This window comes from Ahaetulla prasina, chromosome 5 (genome assembly GCF_028640845.1).
Source record: "Ahaetulla prasina isolate Xishuangbanna chromosome 5, ASM2864084v1, whole genome shotgun sequence".
NCBI lineage: Eukaryota > Metazoa > Chordata > Lepidosauria > Squamata > Colubridae > Ahaetulla > Ahaetulla prasina.
The window spans coordinates 27,380,363-27,402,883 of record NC_080543.1 but is presented as its reverse complement, the minus strand read 5'-3'; the positions used below and the strand labels follow the sequence as shown (position 1 = coordinate 27,402,883).

At 38.4% G+C, this 22,521-nt stretch overlaps 1 protein-coding gene across 4 annotated transcripts in view; it reads right to left on the bottom strand.

The window, feature by feature from the left end:
• Positions 1-1,887: 1,887 nt before the first annotated feature.
• The window catches only part of CDK8 (cyclin dependent kinase 8), a 51,897-nt gene continuing 31,263 nt past the window's right edge, over positions 1,888-22,521 (bottom strand). For 2 of the 4 annotated variants that reach the window (XM_058184816.1, XM_058184818.1), the window contains 7 exons: positions 20,547-20,690; positions 18,940-19,009; positions 18,034-18,106; positions 16,784-16,881; positions 12,263-12,341; positions 10,291-10,449; positions 1,891-3,309 (listed from right to left, as the gene is read on the bottom strand). In XM_058184816.1, coding sequence (XP_058040799.1) covers positions 3,184-3,309; positions 10,291-10,449; positions 12,263-12,341; positions 16,784-16,881; positions 18,034-18,106; positions 18,940-19,009; positions 20,547-20,690 — 749 coding nt within the window. In that variant the 3' untranslated portion in view covers positions 1,891-3,183. Of the gene's footprint in view, positions 3,310-10,290; positions 10,450-12,262; positions 12,342-16,783; positions 16,882-18,033; positions 18,107-18,939; positions 19,010-20,546; positions 20,691-22,521 lie in introns of all 4 variants that reach the window. The other 2 variants (XM_058184819.1, XM_058184817.1) reach the window with 2 other exon arrangements.

Here is a 22,521-nt window from a genome sequence, read left to right as displayed (position 1 = left end):
CCAGTTTAGGACGTTTTGCCAAAACATTTATTTTTGCTTTTGAAAACATGCTCCCCATTGAACAATGGCTTCAGTTAACAATCACAGGATTCAGTACATCCCCTGCACTGACTCTACCACATCCCTGGGTCCCTGTGTGCATGAGTCATGTCTTCAGGGCCCTGCAAAAAGCCAGCCAGGTCGAGGCCAATCTGATCTCTAGAGCAATGATATTCCATAGGGCAGATCAGAGGTGATATTCAGCAGGTTCTGAATATCTGGAAAACCAGTTCTGGAAAACCGGTAGCAGAAATTTTGAATGGTTCGGAGAACCGGTTAATACCACCTCTGACTGGCCCCACCTCCATCTATTCTCTGCCTCCTGAGTCCCAGCTGATCAGGAGGAAATGTGGATTTTGCAGTAACTTCTCCTGGAGTGGGGTGGGAATGGAGATTTTACAGTATCCTTCCCCTGCCACGCCCACCAAGCCACACCATGCCTGCCAAGCCACGCCCACAGAACTGGTAGTAAAAAAATATATATTTCCACCACTGAGGCAGATGCCATGGCAGAAAAGGCTCCTTTCCTGCATGATACACTCTGGCTGATGGGAACTGCCACAGGCTCCTCCTGCTCAACCTGACTTGTTGCGACTCCTGCCCCCGGACCTGGCCCCATGCCCGAAAGTGACTCCAAAAGTGAGGGGGAAGGGCCGATAAGGCTTACCTCGGGAGCACCGATTCCTTTGGCTTGGCTCCAGGAGCCAGAACCAGATCAGTCAGAGGACGTAATGAGGCCGTCATCCCCTGATTCCTTCCTTCCCCAGGCTATGCCTTCAGACCTAGCTGATAATAATAATCAAGCTTGGATTGACCCGTGCTTCAGAAGATTAGAAAGGCGGCGTCATCAAAAGGAAGAGTAGGGCAGGAGCCCCACCCCACAGGATTTATAAGGAGCTTTGGGACTGCTTTCACTCCTCAGGAAGCAAAAGTTTAGCTGAACCGTTTCAAAAAGAGCTGAAAGTCTTGCTACGTGAGTCATTTGTTTGAACTTTGGCAGGCAGCTGCGATTTCTCTGCCAGGACTGATAACAGCTCTGAATCCACTGGCTGAAGGCCAGCTCGTGAGTCTGAAGTGGGGAAAGAGACAGAACATGACTGGAATTGGTAGATGTTATTAGGGAGATGTGGTCCTTCAAGTAACCTGACCCCATGCCATGTATAGTTTCAGCACCAGGAATTTCCAACACCAGGAATTTTGGCAGCACCAGGAATTGGCAGCCGATTGGCAGCCAATGCATCAGAATGTAATGTGAAGATCATGGAGCACATACAATAGTTTGTTCAGCTACATTTTGAACCAGCTGAAATTTCTGAATGCTCTTCAAATGCAGATCTATGTAGAGCACATTGCAGTAATCCAGAGGTGTCAAACTCGCGTATTGGGTATTTTCTCCTTCTCTAAACCAGGCGGGCGCAGGGCCAGCATGTGATGCATCCGGCTCGCGGGCCATGAGTTTTGACACCCCTGCAGTAATTCATATGAAATAACTGAAGTATGAATGATCATGAGCAGTTTCTCCTAGCCTAGGAAGGGGCACAATTGGTACACAACATCTATTACTTTTTGAAAGCTTTTGGAGCAGAAGATAGGTAGGGGTTTCATAAGGTAGTCCTCATTTAGGAATTGCCTCATTTAGTGACCATTTGCAGTTATGGTGATGAAAAGTAGCTTTACAGCCATTTATGACCTTCTCAGGTTTATTAAGCAAAGGAAAGCTGAAGTAATATCACAAGCACAGTACTGGTGTCACTTAGTTCCTGGTCCCAATTCTGGTCTCTACCTGTATTTAAATTTCTATGCAAAACCAATTGATATCAACTGATAGAGCAGAGATATAATCATATACAGATTTATGAAAAATATTTTTATTACATAACACCTTGTTTTTAACAATGTTTATTTCTTTTAAAATTCAGAATACCTGCATCATTCATGTAAAATAGCTTGATACAGTACATGGTATAGTTTTTCCTCAAATTCTAAGGTTCTCCTAACACCGTAATCCTTTATTAAGGGCGACCCCCCCCCAAACCAACCTTTCCCATCCAGGGGGCCTCCATATGACCAACTCCCCCAGATTTAGCCATGCTGGCTGAAAACATGTGGAACTGAAATCCAATTCGTCCGGACCAAGTTCCAGGATGGGTAAGAGTGCCCTAAACAAACGTGCGAACATCTTTAAAAATATTTAAGAAAATTTAAAATCCACTACATCAAGCCAGCTCTCAAAAAGTCATGACAAACATATCTGGATGAATGCCGCACTGTGGTTTTTTTTTGCAGGGGAACATCACTCATGCTTTTTTAACTTCCAAAGCATGCTCACAAATCAGTTAACACCAAGAGGGGGAAAAAACATTGCCTATGACAATCAGTATAGTTTGCTGAACCAAACAGCTTTATCTTAATAACACACTCATTACTATCAAATAGCAGCTTTAATACCAGTCAAGTCATAGATCTGAGAACAAAATAAACTTATGTTGAAAATTAATCTTTGGGAAGCTTGTAAATCTGCTGGGAAAAATGCTCATATTTCTTTTTTATTATGTCTTTAAAAAAATCTCTGCAGCAAATTTGTTGGTCATAAAACATTGCTCAATGTGGAAAATGGATCAACCCACAAAAAAGTCACTAAAAATCAATGCATATCAAAAATTCTCTCAATTGAAGCCATAGATAGTTTGTTTTCATCTCATCAACACATACTGTATACTTCAAATACCAGGTTAAGAGATTTTTGTGTGTGTGTGTATTATTGGTCAGATAATGTTGTCAACATCAATAGAATTCACAACAACAAAAATGCTTGCCCCTAGCACATTTCACAGCTTCAACTGCTACAGACTGTCACTGAAAACAATGCATTGGTCAGTCTGAATCATGTCAAGTAAACTATGGAAGTAGCATATCCACAACACAAACTGTGCTAGTACTTTCTTTTCAAGTCTCATTCCATCAACAGGTACAATCTGTGGGAGGGACTACGCCCAGCCTGTGAAAAGTAGCAGAACGTGGCTATCAGACATTTTGACAGTTCCAGTACATTCTTGCAGCCCAAAGCCAAGTTCCAGGCAGACAGCAGCACGGCCAGTCCTGCAGTCTTAGCAACAGTGCATTGACTTTATATTCAGATGCAGCTCAGTACCGGTGTGTCTGATGCGAGTACTGTGGAGGCTGCTGGGAGGTAGTTGAATATCCCATGCTACTTTGGGGCTGTGATGTGCTTGGTCCAGGGTTAGGATAGGCAGCATGGGGATTGGAACGCTGAAAAAGAATTACAAAACAGTTGACATTGTGTACGAAGTGCAGTTCATGTTAACAAGTTATAAAACATGCTTGATCCAATCCGAGTTGGCTTAACCTTTGCTCCCAGTGACCGACACAGATTGGATCCTGCAACATTATCTTGGGACACATACCGTGTTTCCCTGAAAATACGACCTACTCAGAAAGTAAGTCCTAGCTTGATTTTTACACACGTGCCCAATATAAGCCCTACCCCCAAAATAAGCCCTAATTAAGACCCTGCCCACTCCTGGGTGAACGGGTAAAAATTAAGCTAGGGTGGGGTGGAGCTGCCCTACTACTTACTTTCGGACAGTTGCAGCCAGGCCTCGCACACCTCGGCCCATTTCTTCTGCAGCCAGCAAGGCTTTCCTGAAGGCCTTTGTAGCCGAGACAAAGCTCCGGATCGATCTAGAGCTGTGTTATTGGCTGCAGAGGCCTTCAGGAAAGCTTTGCTGGCCTTGCTGGCCAAAGAAGGCCTCTGACAACGAAAAGGTGGCCAAGTGCGATGCACGCAACTGAGGTGAGTCAGTGAACACCCCCCCCCCAAAATAAGATTTGATGCCTTTTTTGGTGGCATAAAAAGGTCTTATTTTCAGGGAAACATGGGTATATGCTTGCTTTGATTCATTCCTCTAAATATTCACAAGAACACAAATGCCGTAGGTTAACTATCACCACAACTACATGTCCTATAACTGGTGTTAATATATACCAACACAATGTTCATTTTTACACTGATTTAAAAAAAATTTATTGCCTATCCTCTTTAAGCAGACTTGATGACAAATGGGTAAAAACATTTCAGAAATATTTTGTCTGGGTAATGAAACTACCTTAAATGCTTTCCTGCTCTGGAGCATATGCTGAGTGTGGCAGAATGTGTCCTACATAAAATCACATATTTACCATGTGGGAGCATAAAAATGGATTTGAATAGAAAAAACTGAAAAGGGATTTGGATGGCATATAAATTTAAGATATTGTTATCTCCAATGTATTCTTGGCATCACCTGGCATGACAAAGTTCCAAATAGTGCAGTCTTGGCACGTACTGGCATTTCTAGCATGTATACACTATTGAAACAGTGACATCTACGCTGGCTTGGGCATGTCGTGAGAATGGCTGATGGTCAGATTCCAAAAGATCTCCTGTATGGAGAATTAGTGCTGGGAAAGCGCCTCAGAGGGAGACCGCAGCTGTGATATAAGGATATCTGCAAGAGGGATCTAAAGGCCCTGGGAATGGACATTAACAACTGGGAAACCTTGTCCTCTGATCGTTCAGCTTGGAGGCTAAAGATGCAGCATGGCCTTCTCCAATTTGAAGAGATACTTGTTTGGCAGGCTGAGGCAAAGAGGCAGTTCCGAAATCTGGGGGCTGGGCAGGGGACAGAATGTATCTGCCCTCATTGTGGAAGGGATTGCCACTCTCGAATTGGCCTTTTTAGTCACACTAGATGCTGTTTTAGGACCTCTTTCCAGAGCACGAGACCACAGCCTTTTGAGACTGAAGGATGCCAATGTTATTAATTTGTCTTCATCTTTTCATACATGTAGCAGATAAAGTAATACTTTCAAATTTCTCCAATACCGTTATAATCAGAAGTGTTTAAGACAGCAGGCTGAGATCTTGAGCTTGATTATATTCAACAGCTGAATAGGAAAAGGTAAATCCTCTTTGATACAAAAAGCTATTTACCTGTGGCACTCATATTTTACTCTACAGACAGGCTGGGATTTTAATCTGCTCAACTACTTGCAAGATCTTTAGCTCTTATCAGTATTAACTCCAATATTCCTGAGAAAGTGGTTTTCCGTGTTTGGTGCAAAGGATTTCAGTGGGGAGATAGGGAAAACTCAATTCTGCAAATGGAATTCCACTTTCTCAACGGAAGAGGTATTAAGGTTTAAGACAATGCCTTCACAGTCTTCCTGATTACTTGGATATCAAATATTTCCTTGATCCTGTTTGCATTTTAAATGTATTAGGCATAATTTTGAACATGCAAATGTCAACTTTTAGGCGCCACAAAGGATCTTCTCTAGGATCATCTGTTCCCCTCTTGCTCCTCAGGTTTCCAAAAGTGTACTATTGCCAATGTAACTGAGTTCATCCTCCTTGCCATTGGCTGCCCTCTTTCTTTCAACCTTCCCAGCGTTACAGACTTCTCCAGAGAACTAGCTCATTACATCCGAAGTAGCATAATTTGACCTTGGACATTTGTACCTTCAGTGGCTTGATTTGTTTGATGATCCATTTGTTTTCTTGGCCAGCCAGGTTATCATCATGAGCAGACCTGGGCATTTTACAGCCTCTGGGCCACATCCGGCTCTTTGGTTGTCACTGTGTGGCCCGTTTGAGGTCAATTGGAAATAAATGAACCGCAGGGAGCAGGAGAAGAAGCCCGAGTCAGGTCTGGCTCTGCACAGTTGCCATGCACTCCTTCAGTGGGCTGGTGGCAATGAGAGGGCAAGTAAAGTGCTTTCCTGCACCTGTGCAGTGCTCACCCCTCACCTGGAGCTGCCTCAGGCAGCAGCAGTCATTGTATAAGGGGATCTGGGTTCGTTCACCTACTTCCACCTCAGATGAAGTGTGGCCTAGCGGGTGAGTAGGCAGAGTGCAGCCAGGAGCTACTGGTTGGGCCCTCCACAACAGTCCCGTTTCCTCATGTGGCCCCTACTCATGAGCCTTCTCCAATGGTAAAGTTCAAAAGCATCAATAATCTTTCTATCCTGCTCCTTAAAAGCCCTACTTTTACTTCCATAGAATATCACAGGAAAAAACACTGCCTGCATGATTTTGATATTTGCAGGTCACTGGGGCATCTGATTATGTCTTCCAGAGCCTTTATTGCTACTCTATCAAGGGCTAATTTGCAGGACATTTTTTGTCTGCAGGTTCCTTTACTAGTGATAGTTCATTGATAAAAAGCAAAAAATGTCCAATATTTCGGTATTTTCACCGGCAATTCATCTCATTTTCATTTTTAATGGCTGTAGAATATTTGCACCTGTAGCTATCAATACATAACTACAGCTTTACATGCCTCCTAGGAAGCCTACCTAGAATGGCAGACATGTAAAGAAATATATTCACTTTCTCCTTATTAAAACTATGAAGTTATGGGTCTAGGACTTTTCGCCTTGAACTCTTGGCGCTGCCTGTTTCTCCACCAGGGTTTCGCCTCCACATTATTACGCCTCGGACTTTGGGCCACGGCCCCTCTGTCCCAGTCCGTTCGCCGTGGCCCATGTGTTGCAGTATAGTTCACGTTGGGTTTTTGGGCACACAGGACAGTTTGAAGCCAGTCAATCAGTACAGGGGCTTGGGGGCTTTGGAAGTAGAGTGGGGGCTGCAGTTCAGAGGGAGGCTCTGTCAGTTCGGAGCCTCCAGAGGTGGCTGAGAGCAACGGGATGGGGGGATATCCAGCCACAAAAGACGGGGTGGTGGTGGGGGGTGGGGGGGCTGTAGAGGAAAATTTGCAGAAAAGGGAAGAAGTTTACTAGGACAAGGCTAAACAATCTCAGGTGCTTGTTAGGAGATGGAAGGGTGTGTGTGTGTGGAAGGGAATGAGGAAATTCAAAAATAAAATAGCAATGGAATAGTAATAAACTTGTTATTCTATTGTATAATATATGTTATGCTGCTATAAAAGTATTTTCCTTTTAAGCATTTATTTGTTAAGCATTTATAACACTTGTACCTATGTAAAGCATACGTATGAAATCAATTGTAATGCTTCCAGCATCAAGATCTAAATCCTTCATAAATCCTTTTTCTTTCTTAAATGCCACCCCATTTCCCTAGGACTTAACTAACAATCCACACACCTTTTGTGGGGTTAATAGGGGACCAATTAATGGCCAATTAGGAAAACAAAAGGAAGGAATTTATCTGTTGTAGGGGGATGTAGATCTAGATAGGGTATATAACTGAGTTTTAAAATAGTTAGATTATATGCTTTGTGGTGCATATGCTTGGAGAAGGACATGTAGGCATTATCTTGGCTTTTTGGCATACGAGAGGGGCCTGCTGAGAGTGCACGGAGACATTCCTTAAAACTGAGAGATGCTATGTAGATGTGTAATGGACAGGTACGGAAAGGTACGTGAGGTGGTGAAGAGAAAGTAATCTGAGAAAACAAAAAGAGAAATAATGTATTCCTTTGAGGCATCTTGGATTAGCTGAAACCCCAGAGGGCCTGTCCAATAAGTCCAAAGGAAGTGGGGCAGGGGGGGGGGGGGACGCGTCAGGATAGGGAACTATAAAATATAATGCTTTTGAAACTTTAGGTGTGGCTTCCTGGCTCAAACTCCTTGTTGAGATCTGCTGGGATATCACCCTGTTCATTTTCAACACCTATACCTGATCCTGCCTCCCTAACACCAAACGGGAAGAGAAGAGGGGGGGGGGGAGAAAGAAAAAGAAAGAGGAGAGAGAAAGAAAAAGAGAAAGAAAGAAATGCCTCCCTCTGAACTGCAGCCCCCGCTCTCCTCCCAAAGCCCCTGAGCCCCTGCACCGATTGGCTGGCTTCGAACTGTCTGTGCACCCAAAAACCCTACACGAACTGTACTGTGATGAATGGGCCGTGGCGAAGGGACTGGGACGGAGGGGCCGTGGCCTAAAGTGCTGAGGCGTAATAACTCGGAGGTGAAACCCTGGTGGAGAAACAGGTAACGCCATCAAGAATTCGGGCCATCTTTGCCACATACGACCTATATGCGTCTTTCTTCTATTGTAAAAGGATTTTTTTACAGAAATTTTTTTTAAAGGAATATTGTCATGGATAAAATGCTGCTCACTAATATTTTGTTTGACCCCAAAGCTCATCTTGTAAAAACATTTTTGTTCACAGGAAATATTCTACACCTTCTGACTCTTTTATGTACTTTCATTGACTCAAACATTTTTCTTTGACATAAGGTAGGCAGATGTGTGACACTCTCAAACAGAAATATCCATTAAATGCCGGATTGCAACATAGGCTTGTCCTTTACTCAGAATAGAGCCGCCTGCCACAAAATGGCAAATTCTTTTCAGAAGAAAAGCAAATGACTTATGAAAAGCTGAGAGTCTTGGCCTTCTTTTGTGTGCCTTCTGCAAATAACTTCTATTGAACAGAGACCAAACCAAGAATATGCTAGATAAAAATAGAATGAGCAAAAGGAAAAAGAATCATGTTCTCATCTGCCTACCACATTAATAAATCAACCTCCTAAATTGTCAAAAGATTCTAACATCTGAATATGTAACCTGATTTTACTGAATAATACACTGGATATTTTTCCCCCCAAAGGCTTTGCTTCCTGAAAAACATTTGGTGATTATGATAGACCCTTTCAAACTGAACACATGATTTCAGAATGACTGTATCAAGTGGGAATCTTGAGAAATACAAAATTAACTTTTGATGACTATAATGTATTTAATCGCATGTTTCCGACACGTTGCATGAATTCAACAGGGCTAAAAGTGTTTTGCTGTTGGTTTTTGTTTGTGCTCAGTGTCTGATGCATCTCACTGTAGTGTACAACAATAGTCACTCAGCACTGATGGATTCCAGTTGCTATGATGCTGTTTTTTCACTATCTTGATAAAATTTTTAACCATGTTGCACCTAGATTTTTGGGGGAAAAGTTCAAGCGTGAATGGAGAAAATGAATCTTTAGTGACATCTTGCATTTCATTGTCTTATATGCGTACAAGTTTGTCAACCAGCTGAATATAGTTTAGCGACCTGTAGTTTCTAAGAAAATTCTCAGCGACATGTGGGATATGACCAGAACGATCCCGAGGGAGGGGTCAAACGCGTGATAAGTCACAAATCCCTGCACGCCCGCAAGAGATCTAAGACCAGACCACCTTGAATGCCTCTCTTATCACCTGCTCATTTCCCTTGACCACCAGTTGGTCTGGTTCTTGTAGAGCTTAAGCTTGCAATAAATCTTTATATTCATTTGAACTGCCCGAATCTCCTGATTTCCCCAGTGCTTTACACAACATCCTTGAATGCTTTCCAGGTGATTTTTCTCTAGCCCCACTAACAGATTATTGAACCACTTGTCACTGATGATGTATCTGATCTGTGGACCAACAAAAAACCCTTCCTTAATCTTGACATCAGTTATTCTTGGAAACATCTGTCTCAAAATACCAAAGCATTCATTTTCCTTGTTCATTTCTTTTACAAAATTTTTACAAAAATATTTTTGTCGGGTCAACAAGTTGTTCATGTGCACATTTTTCTGTCCTGGAACCAATTTTTTTCAGAGTAGCCATTTCTTTTTAATGTAACATGACTCCTTGCACGACTGTCCCATTTGCATATGTAACTTGGTATAGCTGAGCTCCATTCCAAGCAGAAAAGCCTTTATATTCAGTTGTACTTGGTGTACCGGATGTGCTTCAACAACAGTTCCATGTTTTCGTTTGTTTCTTTCATGTGTGCAGCATAGCAAACAGGTACTGAAGGGTGTACACTGCTATTGTGTAAAAACAAGAGATTTCTATAAAATGGTTCATGATAAGATTAAATTCCAGGTTATTTTTCATGATTGGCAGCCAAAAAATCTATAAGATAGTGTTCAGGATTCAAAATCTTTGTTGTCATGAATCTTGGCAGGAAGACAATATAAAAATGAAGACCTTTTATGCTCCTTATATTAGGGATCTCCAACCTTGGCCATTTTAAGCCTGGCGGACTTCCACTCCCAGAATCCCCCGCCAGCAAAGCAAAGCTGGCTGGGAAATTCTGGGAGTGGAAGTCTGCCAGGCTTAAAGTGGCCAAGGTTGGAGATCCCTGCCTTACACTGTATGTAGATTTTATTGCTAACCCTAATAATAAAAGTGGATTCAAACAGATACATGTACAATGATTTACTTGAAATGTGTGCTAAAACAAATATTTCGCAAGGTAATACAACAACGACAAGGAAAGAGTGGCGAAAAAGCAATACCTGATAATCTGAGGTCATAATAAGTCCACCTGAGGTAGTGGTAGGAGGAACTACTCTCACTTTTTTCAAAGGAGGCCCTTGTGTATGACTGTTGTCTTGATTCCCTGGATGGCCAGTTCCATTTGTGTGGTTATTGCCCTGCTGCTGCTGCTGGTTCTTCTCAAGTGGTTAAAGAAAAAAAAATACAACTCAGAAGCAATTCAAATGCTGGAAATATGAAATTCTCTGTAAGATCAATGAGACACCAAGGTGATACTAATTAAATATTAGTAATTGCACAGATCTAAAGCAAAGACATCCTATCAAACTATTTATTCAGCCTATCAAAAAATGTTTACTTGGAACTAAATTAAGATTAGGTGTATAGGTAGTCCTCCCTTAACAATCAAAGCATGACTGGTTAGCAACCATTTGAAGTTACGGTGGGCTTAAAAAGTTACTTATGATTTATCCTCAAAGTTACAACTGCCTCCCCACACACACACACATACCCCAAGCATATGATTGCATTTCAGGTGCTTGGCAACTGGTTTGCAAATATGACTGGTTGAAGCATCTCATGTTCATGTGATCTGTGATGTTTCTGCCAGTTTCCAGAAAAACCTTCCCATTTGGGAGAATGGATTTGCTTAACAACCATGTGTTTTGCTAAAGGACCATAGTGATTTGCCTTACCATTGTCATAAAAGCAATTGTAAAACATGGTGACCTGCTTAATAACTGCATCAACTTACAACCAAAATTCTGGTCCCAAGTGCGGTTGTTAAGTGAGGGCCTTATATAAGTAAAGTTGATTAATAAGAAAGGTAATTCTAGTCCTGAGGATAATAAAAGCTCTTCCGGTCCTCCAGGAGATAACCTGGGTACATTTTATTGTCTAAGGCAGTGATGGTTAAACTTTTTGGCACCAAGTGCTGAAACTGGAGCGTGCATGCCAGAGCATGAGAATCCGGAAGAGTAGCTGGCGACGGCATGCATGCCCCCAGAGAGGACTCTGTGTGCCACCTCTGGCACATGTGCCATAGGTTTGCCATCACGGGTCTAAGGTCTTCTATTGCAGGGGTCTCTAACCTTGACAGCTTTAAGCCTGGCGGGCTTCAACTCCCAGAAGTCCGCCAGGCTTAAAGTGGCCAAGTTTGGAGACCACTGTTCTATTGTGTAGCAAAGCCCTAAATCTTGTAAAATTGCACATTGCTGGTATCCAATGTTATTTACAGCTTTATGAAAAACAATTATTTTTAGGTTTTTAGATCTGTTTAAGATTCTTGCCACATCTTATCATCAAGCTGGTCACATTATCAAACGATCACCCAGTAAAAGATAATTACAGTACAAACTGAGATTACAAAATTCAGTCCCAAAGAGGGTTGTTCCAAAATACATGCCCAAAACTATTTCTGCTACTCTTAAAAGGTTTCATTTTACTATTGTCCTTTGTTCTTGTAATAGTGAAGTTCGTTTTCACAGAGATTTATACAACACTATGAAGTCTGTAACTCTGCAAATACCAGTATTTTAAATCACATCCAAACTAGGCACCTCCCCAAACATCTAAAGAGTTACATTTGTAACTCTACAAATTATGTGAGTTGTCAGTCTCTGACATTAAGCTTTTCTATATTTGGTAGACATTGTTAAATATCTCACTGTAATGTTTAGTACTGGAAATAACTGTGATAAATTTAATGATATTCCCACATTATCAAATATTCATTTTTTGCTATCCCACAAGTGACATTTAATTCTCATATTCTGACAAGGAACAGTTCAATAAAAGTAATTCCACTAAATATAGATAGAAAAATATTTACCTTCGCATTCTTATTATGTGGCCTTCATATATTGAATGATTTTAAACAGAATTATTAATACCAATCTAATTCTCCAAATCACAGACAAGTATAAAACTATAGAAGATAGGGGGAAAGTCTAAATGTATTTGTTTTGTTATACCCCTTGATATGATACCTACTTTGTCTCCTTTGTCATCAGGCTCCTCTTCAGTTAAAAATTCTCGTTTTGGATATGGGATCTGACAGCCTGCAAACACACTATAAAAGCCCATTTTTTAGTATGTCAATGAAGAAATGTATGAAGAGGGATAAATACAAGTAAGTACAGGTAGTCCTCACTTACTGACTCACTCAAAATTACTATGGTGTAAAAAACAAACAAAAAAGCAGCCTTGTGACCAATCCTCATATTTATGACCACTTCAGAGTCCCACAGTCATGTGATCACCATCTGAGCGCCTTGCAGCTCAGATGGTGAGCATCTTATATTGTAGCATCCCAGTCACCTGATCACATGCTTCCCAACTGGTTTGTGACAAGCAATTGATGGGAGAATGTGGAATGAAAATCATAAGTCATTGTCATGTGATATTTCTCTTAAAGACCATGGTGACTGGCTTAACAATTGAGTGGAAAGTGATATTTTAAGTCTCTAGTGGCCACATAATTTGTGGTGCTTAGCAATGGATTTGCCAATCAAATTGGAGTCACTAAGTGAGGACAATCAGTATTCATTTTCTTCCCTAAGAAGAATTTGTAACTTTATCTTAATAACAAGTTTCAACCCATGATTAAAAGTGGTGGTAAAACGTTTTTCACTATGAACTAAATCCCAGTTCATCAGTTCTTTGCAGCTTGATTTTAGAAGGTGTAATCATTAAGTGTTCAATGAGAGCTTTGGGGTCGGAGGTTAGCAGGCTCAAGTTCGAGACCCGAGGGCTGCTGCATGACAGGGTGAGTTCATTCACTCCAGCTCCTTGACATGGGTATGAAAAGAGCCCCCATGGGTGTCCCCCAGGCAATAGTGATGTCCCTGGCTAATCCCTTCAAACCAGAAGTGCCTTAAACAGTGCCTCTGACACGAAAGAGATGGGACCCCACCAAGGCATCTGGCACGGCTTCTGCTGATTTGCAGCGGAACCATGAATCATTGTCACCAGCACAAGTCTGACACCAGATCCCCAGTATGGCTGACTCACAACAATATACTCAAAATCTCCAGATGGCTCCTCCGGTTGGCTTTGAAATATTGGGGCAAGGTGATAGCTTGTGTATGCCTTGACATAATTGGCAGAAAGTTGGAAAAATAATCACCTAGTTGTGATCAATCATGCAGATTTGTCAGTTTACAGAAGTGATCCAGTAGTTCACTATTGTCAATTATATTAAAATCTAAGGCTGTACATTACAGTGCTTCAAGTCTGGAGAGTGTGGATATAACTTTAGAGGATACTTTTTTCTCTGAATTCAAAGTTCTGCACCTCCTTATTAAAATCTTTTACAAGAGCAAAGAATAAAAGTTACACTGTCTGTTATTCTCTCAATAAAGGTAATCCAACAAAATTATTAAAAATACTTCAGTCCCAAAATCACATTTCAAATCAAACTGAAACTAGTATATTCTAAGAATGTCTTCCACCATCCTCTTCAAAACCTTGCACAAAATACCCACACTTTCAAGCTATACAAGCCCTGAACCAGGACCAAATACCATGACCCTCTATCTCAATAAATGTTATTTACAGCCATAAACAAATTAGAAATATAATCTAAACATTGGGTAAAACAGCTTAACCAATAAAATATTTAATAAATACCAGTATTACATAACAGACTTAAAATCCCAGTTCACTGATTTGTTACCAAGACTTGTTTTTACAGCCATACTTAAAAATCTGGCTGTTACCACTGTAAATTTAGGATTTTCATCTGCAATTGAATTACATTTGCACACTCAGAAACATTGCTTAGATTTAAAATAGATAATGTCCTGACAAAGAATCTTACAGTATTCATGATATTGTATCATTCAGCAGTTATTCAAATATTCAGCAATATGATCCACCATTTCAAGATCAGTACCATTATAGGGACAGAACATTTGAGAGATAGGTTGTTTTTTTAAAAAAACTATATAGTATATTTGATCGCAACACATTTAAATCTGGCTTTTGAAAAAGCTGCTCTGTATTTACTAAAATATCAGCTATTCAAATAATTAGGGAATTGAAAAATATAATTAATTCCGAATGTTGCACAACAGGATACTTTATCCCATAGTCTTTGTTTGATACAATAAATTGCTGATGTCATATCCCTGGAGTATATATAATTAGGATCAAGGTCAATCTGACTAATCTTTTGAGTTACCTTGAGATACTTTATCTGCAAAAATGTGTCTAAGTTAACACAGAGTGAAGTTTTTTCATCTATGAAGTCCTCAAACATGTTACAAATAGTTGGTAGATGTCAACATACCAATCAGCTAGCCAAAATATTGCTGCACAAAATCACGTGCTATGTGTGATGGATGGTGATATAACTTGAATACATTCATTAAAAATAATAATCTCAGGACAATACAAAATGTTTCTATTTAGAGATACAATGGAAGCAATGAAATAAGCTGTATGTATTGCCTGCTGTAGACATAACTGTACGTTTTAGTGTTGAAGTCCACAATACAATACAAAGGATGCTGATATGCCTGTGAAGACATTTTTAGCTCCATGGTCTGTTAAATGGCTTGTCCTAGCAGGATGAGACGGTTCATCAGGTAGCCTGAATCTATGTCATTAAGGGATTTAAAAGTCATAACCAATACCTTGAGCTGCACTTAGAAGTAGACTGGTAGCCATTGAAGTTCACTGATATGTTCCTTATAGAAGCCATTTAGGGAGTGGACAAGCCCACCCTGAATGCAATATAACTTTTACCAGATTAGAATGATTATGTTGATGGACTCCAGGCTTTCAGCCGAAGTCTCAACCCTACACATTGGAAAATTACCAGAAGATTCAGAAATCTATGAAGATTCCCTAGTTGTCTGGAGCAGATCTTCCTAGTTTTGGCAGAGATAGCTGATGTCTTAAATCCAAATCTCAACATTAGACAAAATAATAACTTGAATCCCATTAATTTTCTTGTAATCTCTCGCGTGGATTACCAAAATCGCATTACATACTGAGTAGGCATGCTCTTATCAAAGACTATAGAAGCACTCCTCTTAGCTTATCAAACAGCATGCTGTTTGGAAATATCTCAAGAATTATTTTTGCCACAAATGTTTTTCCGGAACAATTTACCGTAAATGAATCTAAGAATTTTGATAACATTAATACCTTGCCCTCATAACTTACTAATGCTTTTATCTTTTCTATTAAGATGCTAAGAAAAAACACTACTCTTTGGTGAGTAAAGACAGGAAGCTGTCAAATTAAGATTACAGAAGGATATGAGAATCAAATTCAGTATTGCTGAATGTTCTTATAGCAGGAGTCATTGTTTATAATTCTTGCTTGGTTACCTTTAGTTCCCAAAATGAAACTATCAGCATCTGGATGGAGTGCAATGAAAACTTTTCCCTGGGGTTTTATTGGTTAAAAGAGAAGTTAAAAAAACTTCCAAAATCCCACATATCTCAGGCTATTCTGTTGGGGTGACTAAAATAACTTACAATTGACTTGCGATGTTCACCTATCCATGAAAGTTATAATCTGTGTAAGTCCTTAGCTCCTGCTGACAGGTATATAAAAGCTGCTTCAATAGAAATTTTAGTTTTACTTGGTATTATATAGGAATCTTGCATTTCCACATAATACTAAGATATAAAACACATTTTTTTACCCTGTCAATATATTCTTTTCACCTAATCAAGTGTAAACGGCTGTGCTTTTTCAGCTTTTAATTTCAGTCCCAGTGAAGTCAAACTTTACAGAATTGTTTATAACTTTCTAAAAATAATTCTTAACCTTTCATTTCACTGTTATAGTTTACATCACTATTCAGAACCAGTTTTTCTCAGAATACAAAGATCCTATTCAATTTTACATCCTTGCAGTCTTGAATGAAAAGGCAACATATAAACCTAATAATCCTTATTCTTTAAAGTATAGGGGTCCATATAGACACAGGTCTTGGGGATTGGAAAGAAAAATTTCTATCGAAGTGGGGCTGCTCCATTATTGAAGTGGGTTACAATACATATGCAATATGCATAAACAATAACACTTCTGTGCTGAAAAATCGGAAGTCTATAATACCCCAACTAGCAAATCCCAGAAAAACTCAGCTAATGAACGTTAATAATTATTCATTTGGCTTCAATTAATCTGTTTCTACTAAACTGCAATTTGTATCACTGAATTTATAAAGAAAATATATACCAATTAAATAATATAATTTGAGATTGAAAGTGGGAGGTCTAACAGGCACTTGGCTGTTGACTATATATGATGTTATAATCAACTTGCCATCTAACGTAATCAGAGTTCATTAAACAAAATAGGACAATTTTTAAAAATGGCAAATGGCATAAAAAGACATTTTCTTGCTTGTCAAGAGTGAAATATCATTCACTATTATTCTCATGAACCCCAGCTCCACTCCCTAATCTCCTAGACATTTTAAGCATTTTAATATCTTTCCTAGTTTAAAATATCTAGGAAGCATTAAAGAAATATGAATTCTGTATCACTTACTCAGATGTCGGAAGTGGATCTTCTAAGAAATAAGGATCCTGCATAGCCTGTTCTGAGGTAATTCTCTTTATTGGGTCCATAGTAAGCAATTTCTGTAGCTAAGTACAATTAAAACAGAAGATCTTCACTGTTGTCAAACCCAGAAAATATTCCACCATTCTGTGAATATATGCATCTTCAGAATCAACAAGCCATCGCTGTCATCCTATATACCTTGCATACAGAAGATCCTAAGTTCAGTCCCCAAGATCTGCCTGAAACCCAGGACAGCCATGGTAAATCAACCAATAATATGGAATTTTTCATTCCCCTCCCCATCCGAAGGTAAACAGAACCAATGTTTTATTACTGAGGAGAAAAGCTTGTCTCCAGTTGTTTACAGATAAAATTTGGACCTAGCAAAACTGATTGCTTATTATAAGGTAAAAATGAACAAAGATACAATCATTCAAAATTTACAGTTGAAAATTTCATTCTCACTGCTATTTGCATAATCTTACACTTAATAACCAATACTTGCAAATAAGTACCATGTTTCCTCAAAAACAAGACCCTGTCTTCTATTTTTTTTGCCACCCAAAAAAGGTACCAGGTCTTATTTTCGGGGGGGAGGAGTGTTGTTCATTGACTCATCTCACTTGCGCACATCACCCCTGGACTCCTTTTCGCTGTCAGACGCCTTTAGGAAGTTCTTGTGTGGCCGGCAAGACTTTTCTGAAGGCCTCTGCAGCCAATAACAGAAGATTGATCTGGAGCTCTGTTATCGGCTACAGAGGCCTTCATGAAAGCCTTGCCGGCTGCAGAAGAAATGGGCCAGCAAGGCAGGTGTCGGGAGCGTGTGAGGCCTGGCTGCAACTGTCAGAAAGTAAGTAATAGGGCAGCTCCACACACACACCATCTCCCCCAGCTTAATTTTTACCCATGTACCCTGGAGTGGATGGGGTCTTAATTAGGGCTTATTTTGGGGGTAGGGCTTATATTGGAGACATGTGTCCAAAAATAAAGCTAGGACTTACTTTCGAGGTAGGTCGTATTTTCGGGGAAACACGGTATATTTATGAAACACATATTAGGGACACTTCAGATTACTTTTCTAAGGTTTCCATCACTTTGAAGTTGAAAGCAAATGTATTTAACTCTATAATAAATGCTCTTCTGCAGATGTAATGAAAAGCACTTTAAACATTTCATATGATTGTTTTTGGAAATTATGTTGGAATTCATTCCTGAGTGATCTGTTATGAACTTACCAAATGGAATGCTTTACTATCCGGCTTAACTTTATGTTTTTCCATATATTTGATAAGGCTGCAGTTGGTATATCTGAAAGAAAATACTGGCTCATAATAATCCTGACATTAAAGGAAGATAAAATCTGTTTAAGGGGGTGTTATAGAAGGTAGCAGAGCTGGCCTCATTCAGTTTAATTGCTATGAGTAGTTTATTTGCATTTCAAAATGATGCCAGAGCTCTGTGGAAGACGCCTGAGGATGCACATTCTTTTATATGTGCCACATATGAAATGGCTTCCCATATCACACAAAATAAACAAAAATGAAAAGTTGTTAGCAGCTATTTACTATCTCTCTTGTACAAGATTATGTTCACATTTCTGGAAGTGAGGCATTTCATATTGATTTCTAAAACTTATCAAAGCCAAGTCTTCACATTTTATGCTGCAAGCTAAAGAGATATACTTTTGTATGCAACAATTGATGTCTTATTAATTCAAAATAGCTTCAAAGTTATACCGATGTTATACTCTGATTTTTGGGGCAAGCAAGAATTAGCTCCCTTCTGATCTTGATAGGGTTTAGTATCCAGACCAGTGTTTCTCAACATTGCCAACTTTAAGATCGGTTGACTTCAACACCCAGTCTTTTCCAGCCTATCCTTCCCACCTTCTTGTCTGTTATTCTGCTTACTTTGCACTGGGCTTCTATACAGATCTCAATACTATTGTTTCCAAAGTACACATTTGTTTCCAATTTTTTGGTTTTTCAACAATAACAGAAACCATCTTTGTTTTAGTATTAAGGGGAAGGCGAATCATAACAGGCTAGAAAATAAAGTTTGCCAGAAAACCAATTTAGTGAGTGTACAAATTCATGAAGTTGTAGCATCGCCAAAATTTCTCAGATCTTCACAAAACTTACGTATTTCTTCTGAAATCTTTCATTAAAGTTGAATGTTCAGGCATCTTTTTAATATCTTCCCAATCTTTATCTATGAAGTGAATATCAGTATAATTTCATCCTTCTTAATACAGAGCTAGGATACCATCACTTAAGCACTGAAAATTATCATCTTCTCTCTCTCCTCTTCAAATGCATACTTTGCTTTCTTAGTTTTCACCCTTGGTGAACATCCTTTTCTCATTGTTTTTATTAACACAAGAACATGAATCTTTTTCTGTTACTTATTTACATTGTATGTTTTGCCCTATTAAAAAAGCACTAAATACTGTACAGTAAATAAACAATATATAGGTAGTCCTCGACTTACAACAGTTCATTTAGTGACTGTTCAAAGTTACAATGGCACTGAAAAAATGACTTGTGACGATTTTTCAGTTACGACCTTTGTAGTGTCCTCATGAATCAAAATTCAGATGCTTGGCAACTTTTATATTTATGACCTTTGCTGTGTCCCAGGGTCATGTGATCCTCTTTTGCAACCGTCTGACAGTCAATGGGGAAACCAGATTCACTTAAAAACCAGGTTATTAACTTATCAACTGCAGTGATTCACTTAACTAAGACAAGAAAGGTCGTAAAGGTTGTAAAAAAAGAAGGGAAAAACTTAACAAATGTCTCACTTAACAGCAGAAATTTTGGGCTCAATTGTGGTCGTAAATTGAGGACTACCTGTAATCTGATACAATATAATATAACAACAGAGTTGGAAGGGACCTTGGAGGCCTTCTAGTCCAACCCCCTGCCCAGGCAGGAAACCCTACACCTATAACCCTATAATTTCCAAGTTTTGAATTAATTTAACATAAAACTTTAAAATTAATGCAGCAGTTACCAATGACTTCATTAGCTTCTTGATTGCTATATTTTAAAGTTTAATTTGGCTCCCAGGTTATATAATTTTGTAATGTTAAGAGAGTAAGATTGAAACAGTTCCAAATGGTATTGATACTGGAGAGAAATGAATATATGGGAGCCCAAATTTATCTCCTATCTAAATCATTGGATCCTTTTTTAAAATCCATTTTTGCTCTTTCTTCTACCCTCCTTCCTTCTTAAAATTAAAAATAGCAGTAATGGCTTTAGTTAATTGAACGTGGTGAAATGCAGTCAAGATCTTTCCACAACTGCTGATGATAAATGAACTACATCATGATGAATTGGGGAACTAATGTGGTATTAGTTCCTGGGAGTTGGGTGGCATATATACTAAAACCTGAGCATTAACAAAATTTCTATCTGTCGAATAGATAGACTTAATTACAAAAAGTCACACTGTTTGGATCTGCATATACTATGCATATATACTATGCCAATACATCAGGACATCCTAGATTCTTTGGAAAAATTTGATGCAAATGAAGGTCAATGCCAGTAAACAATGGGGAGCTGTGATTTCATTTTGTTGTATATATAATAGCAATAATCTATTTACTTTAGCATTGCTTTCTGTTTCATGTCTACCATTTGCAATGTATTAAAATATTCATAGTGGTATTGCTTTAACCATTTGAAAACTAAAAAAAAAATGTGCAATTTATATATATCAGCAATAACAGAATATGTACCTGCAGGAAATCCCATTACATTGAATATTCTGTCCAGCTGATCATGATGATACGGATTACTAGTTTTTATATCCTCTTGTCGGCAGTGGAATATTGGTTCTGATGTTAGCAGTTCTGCAAATATACACCCTATAGCCCAAATATCTTTACAAAAAAGGAGGGAGGAAAATCAAATAAGCATTTAAAAAAGAAGAAACAATGGTTTATAGATGTGCTCATGAAGAAATAATTATACTTCCAAGCATTTACAATTAACATTTCAGCTGTTATGCTATTTCAAAGATTCTCCTGTATTTTCATATCGCCTATTGCAATTCTGATTGTAACAGAAGAAAAGACCTAGGCAAGAACTAGTAAATTTTAAGTGCAACTAATTAATGCATTATGCCACTTTGTATTCTGATAAAATATGAAAGCTCTCAAGAGAAAATTCTCAATTACAGCAAACATGTTACTATAAGGAAGATGTTTTAAAATGCCATTTTTATAAATAGATTCTCATGACTTGAAACTTCAATAAAGTATCAAAAATTGAACAATTCCCTAAGGAGATTTCAAAGCTTGTATTTAAATCTTATGGGCTATAACTAATACAATACTACTGTTTAGAAATTCTCAAAACTGCTCCAGAAGATCTTCATTCTTTGTAATGGATAGCAGTATTGAGAGTGAGATCTATTATGCCTGATTTCATTCACTCATACAATTAGGTATAATTCAATACTATGCAAAATTGAACTGACTGGGGATAATTGCAAGCTTGACAGATTTTATTTTTTAAAAATAAATGTCTTTAGAAAACTTATCAATCATAGGATAAGAGGTCTAATTATGGCTTAAGAGGCTATGGCTGAGAGCATGAGTATGACAATTCTCACAGACATGGCAATGAGCAATGCCCAACTCCAAGGATTTACAGTGCTATTTCTGTTCATAAATAGGGTTCCAGATGTCATCAGATTATTCAAGACAGAAAAAAAACTCCAAGCTGTGTGAATCGGAACCTGAATTAAAGATAACTAACAAGTAAAATGATAGTTATCATTTAGCATCACATAGTTAAAAAAATAATGAAAAAGACAAAACCTATTCTAAATGTATTTGGAAAGGAAGTGAAATAAGCAATACTGCTATAGTTATCTCTTTTGATAAATCAGTATGCACATCTAATTTTTTCATCAGAAGTTATACAGCATACCTTAGTAGGTTACAGAAAAGCTTACCAAAAATTATCAAAAATTTAAACCTGGTGACTTCCCCACAGGTGAGAACTAGTGTATTTTTTGAGTTTGATTTTAGATTGTCATGAAAAGAGACAAAGTCAACATAATCAAAAGTTGTATCCAGGGAAAGGAAGTCTTTTCCTTTTCTTTTTTAATATCAGCAATTATTATTTTGTAAATTTTCCAGAGTCATCTGGAAGTGAGATGGACAGTATATAAATTTAATAGATACACTAAAACAAAAATAAATGTCCTTCAATGAAATTATTAACATTTTTAGGCCAAATGTATTTTATATAATACTTTGTAAGTCATTCTATCAGAGACTTTGAGCATTACTTAAGTTTTAGATGAAAGAGATAAAGTTGAGGGAGAATTCAGAAACACTTGGTAATAGGTTTTTTTTTTTTTAGTAATAATGTAATTAAAACTAAATATATTATTTTAGCTCTAGTAATCAGACTATCGGAGTCATCAAATCATTGGCTCCAGACATGTCCAAGGTGAATGATTGGAGCAAGGGCGTTTTTGCCTTCACTATTCCCAATGAAGTAGTTTTACCTGCATTTGAGGGAACAGACTAGTATTGTTTAGAAAATCTGAGGAAACTAAACATCAGCATCCAGTTTCTATGGATTTGAATCACTTTGCTCTTAAATCTGGATTCAAAGCCAATAATCTCCTTGTTCTATAACACAAATCAACTTAAGTGCTAAATGTTAGAAACATTTATTATCAAAATATGAAACATA